The 10,586-nt window shown below is 38.2% G+C and overlaps 1 protein-coding gene across 2 annotated transcripts in view; it reads left to right on the top strand.

The window, feature by feature from the left end:
• Positions 1 to 5,737: 5,737 nt before the first annotated feature.
• Positions 5,738 to 10,586, top strand: part of mov10l1 (Mov10 like RISC complex RNA helicase 1) — a 19,395-nt gene continuing 14,546 nt past the window's right edge. Inside the window, exons 1-11 of one of the 2 annotated variants that reach the window (XM_051382400.1) lie at positions 5,738 to 5,919; positions 6,123 to 6,254; positions 6,380 to 6,567; positions 7,266 to 7,425; positions 7,730 to 7,842; positions 8,041 to 8,228; positions 8,514 to 8,654; positions 8,826 to 9,122; positions 9,351 to 9,548; positions 10,011 to 10,125; positions 10,323 to 10,500. In XM_051382400.1, the coding sequence (XP_051238360.1) occupies positions 6,158 to 6,254; positions 6,380 to 6,567; positions 7,266 to 7,425; positions 7,730 to 7,842; positions 8,041 to 8,228; positions 8,514 to 8,654; positions 8,826 to 9,122; positions 9,351 to 9,548; positions 10,011 to 10,125; positions 10,323 to 10,500 (1,675 nt within the window). In that variant the 5' untranslated portion in view covers positions 5,738 to 5,919; positions 6,123 to 6,157. The remainder of the gene's footprint in view (positions 5,920 to 6,122; positions 6,255 to 6,379; positions 6,568 to 7,265; positions 7,426 to 7,729; positions 7,843 to 8,040; positions 8,229 to 8,513; positions 8,655 to 8,825; positions 9,123 to 9,350; positions 9,549 to 10,010; positions 10,126 to 10,322; positions 10,501 to 10,586) is intronic. The other variant, XM_051382401.1, reaches the window with a different exon arrangement.

The raw sequence follows: 10,586 nt of genomic DNA, 5'->3' as shown, positions 1-10,586 counted from the left end.
TGTATTTGTAGAGTTTGACACTAGAAGGATGTTTCCATTTTCATCTGCTGAAAGTGGAAAGTTTCTTTTTGCTCACTGAGATCTGATTTTAAGGCCTACAGGCATGATTTGAATGAAATCTGTATATTCATAGGTTCTGAAATTTATTGTGGAAATATATACTTGTTTGCAGAAAAAAACATATCAGACACATATTATTGTTCCAAGCATATTATTTATATATGTCTCAATATGTCTGGAGGGGATCTTTAAGTAAAAGGTCTAAGTATTTCCTCCAAAACTGCCTCCACCATGGCTTTTATGTTTTCATACACATGCACTTCCTTAAAGGAAGAGTTTGACATTGTGTAAAATATGCTTTTCTCAATTTCTTTGATCGGTACCACTCTGATTTCTGCCCAGTGAATATTAAGCTACTGCCATCAGCTAGTTAGCTTAGCATAAAGACTGGAAACAGCCAGCGTGGCTCTGTCCAGCGTTAACAGAATCCACTAAACGCATCTCTAACCTAATAGCTCATTAATGAACACATTAGTATGTTTAATTCATACAAAAACCAAAGTGCAAAGGTGACGTGTGGATTTAAAGGGGTTATGTGCAGCACTCTTTTTTGGCCTGAACTGTTGTTGTCACTGTGTACACTCCAAGAAGGAGTGTATTTTCCAAAATGTTGAACAATTCCTTAAATTCATTGCATGTGCTGCATAGAGGTACGTAGAAGAAATACACTAATACACACATAATACACTTGCTGCTTGTTCCTATGTAGACGAGATTGCCAATGGTTCCGACAAAGACTGCATGCTACCTTGAATTTACTGCAGTATTAGCCAGTAATTTAATATGAAAATACAGTAATATATTTTACAGTGTGTACAATTCTTGATAAGATGCTACACCATCATCTTCTGATTAGATAATTGCCTAATTAACTTTTATGCACAGTATTCACAGTGAGAAAAAGCTTTGCAAGCCTCAAAGGATTTTCTTTTCTTTTACATATATCCCATTATTGTTTGTCTCTGTGTTTTCTTCAGTTCAGATCTGGATCCAGATGCAGATGCTATAATTGTGCAGCCTTGATCAGAGAGCCCATACCTCCATGTGAGCGCTTTAGTCGAGAATAAAGGATTCAATTATGATAGGACAAACTGGATTGTTATCAGTACAGTTATAACGTACTGTTCTTTAAAAAAAATCTGCTTCCTTTCTCAAACAGCTGCTGTATTATAGTTCAAAGAATGTTTGTCTGCAGTTTTGCCAAAATCAAAGCACCGTGAAACAAAAGTATAAAATATGTATATAAGTATACACTATTACAGACCTTTTAGGTATGTAATGTTATACAGTACAATGTTGTGTATTCATTCCAATATGATGAATAACAGATGCCAAAAAATACTAGCTCTGTTTGCCATTGCAGTGTTCCTACACCTCCCCTGTGTTTTATATACATTCATCATGCCAAATGAATTCCTATTTGCATCTGGTTTCCATAATGAAAGAGTATGGAGACAGATCTTAGAAGGGATAACCTAATTAATCCCATTTTCTTCACGTGGGCTGTCCTATACTACAGACCATTGTAAACACACATTTTGTTTGTTACCTGTATGATGTGTGTTTGATGGATCGTTAACCAAAAAAAACAAAAAACTCCAGTTCTCCAGTTTAGAGTTCAATAACTGATTAATTTTCTCTCCATTTTTCTATGAGGATGTTGTGTAGTTGTGGTGTTTATTTCAACTTACACTAACCTCTTTGTACTTTATGGCATTTTATATTTTAAGATGTACTATAATATTCCGATAGAGGAATATAACTTGGTTGTAAGTTTTCAATATCCTGTAATAATGCAGAACTAATATAATTATTGGGGGACAACAAGAATATATGTTGAATAAACAAAGTTAACTGTAGAGACGTTTCTCTAATGACAACATGTTTGGCAGTGGAAACATTTTGAATAGATGTCATCAAAGTGAAAATATTATTTATTAGTTTAGTTTATTTTCATACACAAATATGTCTGTAACCATTTTTATGTTGACATGCGTATTCCTTGCAATGTGGATGGGAAGTCATCTCTTCTTTAAATAACTACAGGCACCCTGAGAAGATTATCTGCTGTGGGCAACCTCTGTCCAACAATCAGATTGTCTTGACTGTACTGTTGATTGCTCTTATGCTTGTGTACTTTAGCCGCTAATTACAGAGGGGAAGTCTAGGCCCAAATCAAACACTATCTGATTAGGGAGGAAATCTGTTTTTCCCTATGGTCCTCACAATAGCTGGCATAATTTCTGAGCATTCGTGGCATTTGTTGTCATTAAACACAGTAAGCAGAGTGTCTAGTTATAGCAACACCGATTCTGAGATTAGTATCTGATCTGATTCCTCCCTTGCCCTCATTTGCACTCCACAGCAAAGACTGTAGTTGTTTTGTGCACAAAGAGTGCCACCACTGCCCTCTTGTGGTAAATGTCATAGAGGCACATCAATGTAAATACAAAGTAAACATATTTACAGTTCACTACCACAAAAAATATGAAAACTTTAAGAGCTTCCTAAAATATATGACAAGATCAACAAAGTGCTTGAATGTTGATTCACTGAATAAACTGCTTTCAGTCAGCACTTAAACAGATAAACATAAAAGCATATTGCCACATGTGCTCATGACTCTGGGCAGCACCCGTGGAAAACCGTGTTTAAATGGCTCATATATAAACTTGCACTGTTAATGTGCTATCACTTGCCACAGTCTCCTGAAGGCACACAATTTTAAACCAACTACATAAAAATGCTTTTTGGGAACAGTTGTAAATCAACATAACTGCTCTGCCATATAGACCATATCAGTGTTTTTTTTGTTTTACTACTTTTTGCAAGTCCATTAACTACAAATAATACATACCACACTTGACTGCTGAGCATTTTCCAACCCCCACCCCAGTTTTATGGTAGTGGTATAGCAGTGTGAAATCAACTTGATGAGATTTGACTGATAATGAATCACAGTGAACAGTGAGTGGTTAAAGATTAAGAATAAATCCTAAATCTATTTTTAATCCAACATTGATGAGAAACACTTAAAAATGCTCAGAAAAAATGTAACATCTACAGTTCTATGGCATCTGGGCAAACTCTCTCGGCTGAGCTACAGCTAAAAATTGACTTTGTAGTGAGATCATTTTTCAACAAACTTTAGGCGGATGGGTATAATGGCTATTCTCTACACTTATTTAATAATGTCCATCAAACCTGATTTTATTTACATTATTGATAGTAATTCTGAAACTGTAAAAATTCATCAATTTATTATTCACTCTTAAATATCATTTTATAATACTGAGCTGCCAAGCTGTTCATGTGAATCTACAGCACATTACATTTGGATATTTATCAGTGCTCAGATAGAAACACTGCAAACGAGGAATTGGTAGGCTGCAATATCCAGAAACTGTGATGACTTGGTGTCATTGTGAATTCATCAATACTTTGAATGTATTCTGTGCTGACATTCAGCACTAGCAATTGAATGGGAGAAGTTCACACATGTTAGAAATGTCAGTTGGTTGCTGTATGTACATTAACCTTTTTAAAGCAAGAATGTACCAAGTGTGTGGGGAGTTAACGGAAGATATCACTAAAAGGTTAATTTTATCAAATATTGTAATTTTTAGATTTTGCACCCATGGATATTTTAGACATTTCTGTTGTACTGAGCCAATGTGGACTCAAGAACTCAGTATTTTTAAAATCGTGCCGACTGGATGGCAGTAAAGGTTAATTCTAACATGCAGATGGTATGAGAGATGGCTGGCAGTAATACAAAGTTAGGCTATGTGATATGTAGTAAACAGATAAGGCCCTTAAACATACAATATGTCTTAACTGACACTGAGTCGCAACATCAAAGCCTGATAGCAGGGTGGGAAATAAACAACAGCCACCAGCCAAATGCTGGTAAAATGTGAGTGGCTGGTAGATTTCAGACATAAAATAACTATTTGCTATTGAGTGTGTCAATGGCTGATTGATGTTCACATTAAAAGTTAATTTCCCACCGTGCTAATAGAGAGTGAGAGTCAGAATCTATGCTTCTACTGTAAGCTACACATATCATCGTGTTCATTAATATCAAGCTATGAAACCTACAGGTTCCATATATAAGATACTCTGTAGATAAAAACTGCTCATTCTAAGCAAACAAAAACACAACCAGGTGATTTTTTGACTGAAAATCAATGTAAATATTACTCTATATTTTATTTCTGCTAATAGACCATCCAAAATGTTACAAGCTAGATTAAGACAATGCAATTATTAACCCATGGGTATTTAGAATCCCTTCCACCATTGTATTGATAGCCTTTAGTCACTTAAACAAACAAAGTGAAGGCTGTAACTATCTTGGCAGCGACACTACTATATTCAAAAGGTTTATTGCCATTGAGTTTTGTGTTAATAATGGCAGGAGAACATTTCACACTACATCATCAGATCCAATCAGCAGACTGATGACTCATCAGTACAGTTTGTTAATTCGGTAAAGCAACAGAGGACCCAGTTTTTACCTTTCAGGTGTAAATGTGATGGCACTGTGAGAATGAGCAGCAAGGTGGTGTTTAAAGAGTACAGTAGTTATTTTCCTTCCAGGTATAAGATCTCCTAAATAAAGTGTTCTACCAGATTCTCCCTGACATGGAAAGATGCATCAAGTGCCAAAAAAACTGTTAATTTGCAAGAGGAGAATGAGGCAGTTGGTGATTAAACAGATGGTGTTTTAATGCTCAATAGTGTCTAAAACGCAGCCTCGACAGCTGATTAATTCCATACTGCAAATTTAGTAAAAACAAAAAGGGTTCACAGTGGATTCTCTATGTGGATACACAGAATATGGAGTCTTTATTCATGTACAGTGCCATTTGTTGACAAATCTGTATGTATGGATTATTTTATCTCACAGCATAAAATGCCAAACTGCTTTAATATGTGATTATGGCAAACTTTTATGTTTGTTATTACACGTAACTGAGTTACAGAATGAGGATACAAAAAAAGACGTAATTAAGATTACAGACATTTTAGTCAAATGGGGATAATTTATCGGGATTACAATTAAAAGATTAATCAGTTAAACAATAAAATAAACAGAGCAGAGGAGACATTATTGAAATCTTTCCGTTTTTTCCGTCTCCATTTCCTTTTCAGTTACATTGTTCTGTTGTCTGATAGGATACACTTACATCAGTACTTCTTACTGAGGTTTTTTTTTCTTGTCTTTATTTGCATACTTGGTGTTACGGTAAACCAAAAGTAATGGAAACTAATCAAGTTACGTTACTTTGATATTATGATACTTGGATTAGGTTAATCTCTATATTTTTAAACTGGTAGCCTAATTAGTAACATCAGATTACATTATTAAAGTAACCCTCCCCACCCTGCTTAAAAATACATTATTTCCTAATGCCAGTCCTTAAATGTAGGCCTAATAAACCCAAATTAAATAATATGGTGTTATATTGTCAGTGCATAGTTGCTATTATACAAATAGCATTTAATTCATTTTTAATGACAACTTTGGTAGTTCCCCCTTCAGCTCATCCTCTTTCCTCTCAGTGTGATCACGATGGTTTGGCGGTGTATTATGGGATGCACTGTACATCCCTGATAGGTTCACCAAAGTTGTCATAGCACCGTCCCCCGTCCCCCCAGCGCGTACGCGGAAGTGTGAAGTCGAGCTGACGCAGCGGGTCTTGGGCCCCAACACGTGAACTCCAGCTAGTTTAATATTTGTGTTGACAAGGGTAATTAGAAAATACCGTCACATATCCTTTTGTTCGTTGAATAATGTTTTCAATTACCCTCACCTACACGTCGCCCTTTGCACTGAGCTAAGTTCCAGCTAAGGTAACTGGGGCTTTTGTTCGAGCTAATTTCAACTATTTAGCGTCAACGTTAGCGCTAAGGTAGTTGATGAACTTCGCCATTTGGTTTCACTTTTCTAAATTATGAGATATTTTTGGTTCTTGGGCGTGTTAGCCAGCACAATACAACCACTAACCATAACACAAGTAAGACTTTAAAACCCCTGCTCTATTCTGTTTTCTTAGTGTGGCTTGCTACCTGCCTTGGCTATTTTGCGGACATGCTTGCTGCTGTGCGGTGCATGCTGTCTAAGCTGGTTTCTCCATTGTGGAGGGCAGTAGAGGTGGATGGAGAAGACATTTTCTCTGGTACACCAGGTGAATGCAACATTCCCACAAATTCTAGCAAAGTTAAATCACGTCCCTTTGCAAATTCGCTCTTGAAAGCCACCAACATATTTGATGCCATGTTGTTTTTGGTCCACGTTTCTTTTGCTGGTCAGGCATGGAGGACATTCGCCACCTGCGGGGCAGTGTGGTAACCCAGCTGTGCCTTGACTATGGCATGATAGACGATGCAGTCTACTTCACAAGTGGAGAGGTGTTGGGTGGGGTGCCACTGAAGGAAGGGGACCTGGTGAATTGCATAGCAGTACGAGATGGTGCCCAAGGGGGATGGAAAGCTGTTAGAGTGAGTATTATGTGCTTATATGTTACAGACAATGTGCACTTTATATTTACCCTGTGTCAGTTAAATTGGGAGGTTTCTGGTTTGGTGGAATAGCATAATATTAGAATCCAAATATGGGTGCATCTATTTTTAAATCCCTCAAAGAGGTTGGTGTTGACCAAGCACCACTGGCACACTGTAGCTTAACCAATGTCCCACTAGCAAAAAGTGTGCAAGAGAGTTTTATGGAAATGTTGACGTACCTTCTCAGCCAAATTACCTCTTTCACAACCTCCCTGTTTTCTTAAAGCACTTCATGGCTGATTTGATGATTTCCACTCCACATTTCCAAGGATTGCAGCCTTCTTGTGTAGAGCTCGTGTATATGGTTGCAATGCCCTGATTATTTTTAGTTTTTTAAATGTTGCTGTACATGTTGCCTATATGGATGGGATACAATTACAAATCTGTTGGAGATTTCAATTTTGATGTGGTGTTTAATGTCAGTCTTAATGTTGATATGGCACACTGATTAACAAGAATGTTAAAAAATGGCACTTAATTTCACAGAGGTTGCTGTCCCCTGGTGTAGACTGAGGGATGGCCTATGTGTGGATTTAACCAATACTTGTTCCCTCTGCCTACAGCAATTCAGTCAGGAAAATAGGGCCATCATGATGAGCTTTGTCAGACATGCAACAATTAATCCTGTCATTTAGGTGGAGAAGAGTGCAGATGCTTGGGAGGATGGAGGAAGAACCTCCCTAGAAGCTGACAGTATGCAGCTGCGGCCTCTCATTGGCACAGTCACATCATTTGATGGAGATGGCGGCTACATAAACCAGACCACATACTTCCCACGCTGCAGTCTTTGGGAAGGTACTAATAGTCACTGTACTTTAAACACTAAAATGGTCAGGCTCTTGACTCCATGATGCTGTGCATAAACATACTCCGTTGTATGCACCCACAGTGGTCTGTCAGTCCCAGAACTGTCTAGCACTTCTGACTGATTTAACAGCCACATATATTTGTACAGTTTATGTTTTTGTATCCCTTAAATTGAGAGTAAATTAGACAAACTCATAGCCACACTAAAATTTACTAGCACTTGGCTGAAGGCTGGTGTTAACTTTGTTGGCTGTCGGCACACTTTGTGTATTTTCTCTCCCTTTTTTGTAAGGTTATGAGCCAATGAAAGGAGACTGGGTCCAAGCAAAATATTTTATCAACCCTACCCAGTGGACCACCCAGGCTCATTCTGTGGCCCCTTTACGCTACTGCCGCCTAGACCAGGTAATTGCATCATTGGCTATACCCACTTGTAACAATTTAGTCCTTTTTCAGTATTTTCAGTTGCTTTTGTAAAGGGCCTCACACTTTATTCCGATAAGTGTTAATGCTTAAAGGCCAATTCATGATTTTTCAAACCAATTTAGTAATATTAGAATATTTCATTCCTCTTCACTCCTATGACTGATCTGCTGTCGCCAGGTACATGTGAGTAGTGTGTACGGTAAAAATGGAGTGGTGGAGGACAGTGTGTTCTTCAGCCTGGACTCTCTGCTGCTGCCTGCTGACTACCAGCCTTTGCCAGGGCACCTGGTCAACCTGGTAATGGTGGAGAGCAGTCAGTCCTTCTACTGTTGGAGGGCCCTGTGTATGGCACCTTGCCATCAGAGGTACTAACCACAGTTATTACTAAAATTTATTTTATTATTGATTAATCTGACAATTATAATTATGATGAAATAATGATGTCTTGTGCAGTCTGACCAAAGGTCCAAAATCGCTAGGTTTTCAGTTATGTCTGACAAAACAAAGGACTATTTTCATAGCTAAAATCTGATATTTAGCATTTTTCACTATTTTTGTTAAATAAATGACTAAATCGACCAATAATTTCAGCTGTATATCTTTATCATCAAAAGTGTGATTTTCCATATTTGTTGATGTTCTTGTTGCAGTGTGAATGTTTCTGCCAAACCTCTCCCACTTGCAAAACTCACAAGCATTTTGGAAAACAAAGGGGGGCTGGATGTAACAGACTATGGCCAGTTTGGAGATCTGATGATTGGGGAGAAACGAGAGCTGGTGCTCTGGATACAGTGAGTGACCAAAGAAGGAAAAAACTAAAACTTCTAGTGTAAAACTGCATTAAAGTGCAAACCACCTCTGTAATATATAAGTATAGTGCTTATGATTAGCAGTAGTTGTTGTCCTTTATTAAAACTCTTAGCACAATATACTGTAAAATCTTCATCTTTCTTTAATAACAGAAATAAAGGTTCAGATGTCCACAAACTGAAGTGCTGTGACTTTGCTGGCTGGGACTCAAAAGAACAGTTCACCCTGGTTACTGTCAGCAGATCCACACCCCTGAGACAGAAACAGCCGTTGCAAGAAAACTGCTCTGAGACTTCAGAAAAACAAGTCAGCGATACAAAAGGGGTAGACAAAGAAAATGGCATGGTCCTGAAGGAGACTATCCATTCCCCTGGTGCAAGGAGAGAGGAGAGAGAAGTGACTATTCCACCAGGAGAGAGGCTATCTATTGTAGTAGCCTGCCAAGCAAAGTAAGTTTTTGAAAACTGTTGTAGTGGCTCTAGTGTAAATAACAGAAGCAGTTGGAAGAGTAATGGATCAAAAAGATGAATGTAGAATGGAAAGTTTTTGTCTTCACCTATGTCTCAGCTTGCTGTCTTGCCATATAAAATAAGCTCTATTTATTGAAGTCTAGTGTCTGTTGAGCTCTTGTCAGTATGTTGTCTGAACAACTAAATTTCATGTGGGAAATCACTCAGGAGCCTGGGAACTTGTGCTGAGATGTTGTTGCTGCACTTCTCCTCTTTCACCATCGGGAGGCGCCTGGAGGTCACAGTGGGCAGCGAAGAGGAGAACCTACTGCAGCCCTCTGAGCCCTTCAGTCCCATTGATGCGCGTCCGGTCCCAACAATGCCATCTCACGTGATCACTGTCTCTGCTCCAAAAGACGCACCAAGGTATAAAAACAACCGATTCCATTGCTGCCTGAAGAAGAGCACTAAGTCTGAAATGAATTTCCTGCCAATTTAATGGATACAGTGATATGCCACTAACTCTGTGTGCTTACTTATACTAATATATAATATTAATAATGGATCTTGATGAATTCTTTTATTTTTGTGTGCCTGGAGCTTGCACTTGTCGTCTTACAATTGTCAATATCCTCAAAAATGAAATGAGTCATGATCCATTTTTTGATTTACATGCTCTAGATTAAATAAAATAATTGGAAGAATGGCTAAAACACAAACCTGAACCTAATATTAAATAACAATAAATATTGATCTCATCGCTGTTACTACTATAGGCAGCTTTTTTTAATGTCATAGTTTTATTGACTTACATGTGCAATATTGTTTTGCCTACAAAATGAAGTATTTAGGTCATCATTTGTTTGAGATTGACTTTCCCACCTGTAGGCTCACTAAGCGACGGTTGCCAAACTTCCTGCATAACTACCCCCTGCCCCAGGCTCTGAGAGACTGTGTGGACGCCGATAACGATGTGCTGGTAGTTAAGCCCTGCCTAGGAGAGGTGAGCATTCCCATGATGAAGTTTACCTGGTCATGTAGAATAACGTAATTAAAGTTGCAGATTAAGAGTTTGATTAGTGCTACCTGTACGATAAATGTGTCGATTAAAGATGCGTTATTTAAGAAAAAAATACATTTAGTCTTTAGGGATGAACTGAAATATCACATTCTCTTTCTCCTGCTGCTGTTTTTACTCAGGTGCTCTCGCCTTTGAACATGCATTCACGTTTCTCTGCCCTTCTCTGGCTGGAAGAGCTGCATGCAGAAAGGGAACTGAGAGAATTCACAATCAATGGGGCCCTTCTCAGGAAAGGTGCGGTCTACCTGCACCTAGAGGTTCTTGGGTTGGCTGAAGGCAGACCCAGTCTCAATATAGGTGAGGAGAACATAGGTGTCTTTCTTCATCACCATGTTGGGAGATTTTTGCGCAACACAAAATTAGTTTTGACAAATGTGCTCTGC

The sequence above is a fragment of the Dicentrarchus labrax genome, unplaced genomic scaffold, assembly GCF_905237075.1.
Source record: "Dicentrarchus labrax unplaced genomic scaffold, dlabrax2021, whole genome shotgun sequence".
Lineage (NCBI taxonomy): Eukaryota > Metazoa > Chordata > Actinopteri > Moronidae > Dicentrarchus > Dicentrarchus labrax.
This window is presented reverse-complemented; position numbering and strand designations above follow the sequence as displayed.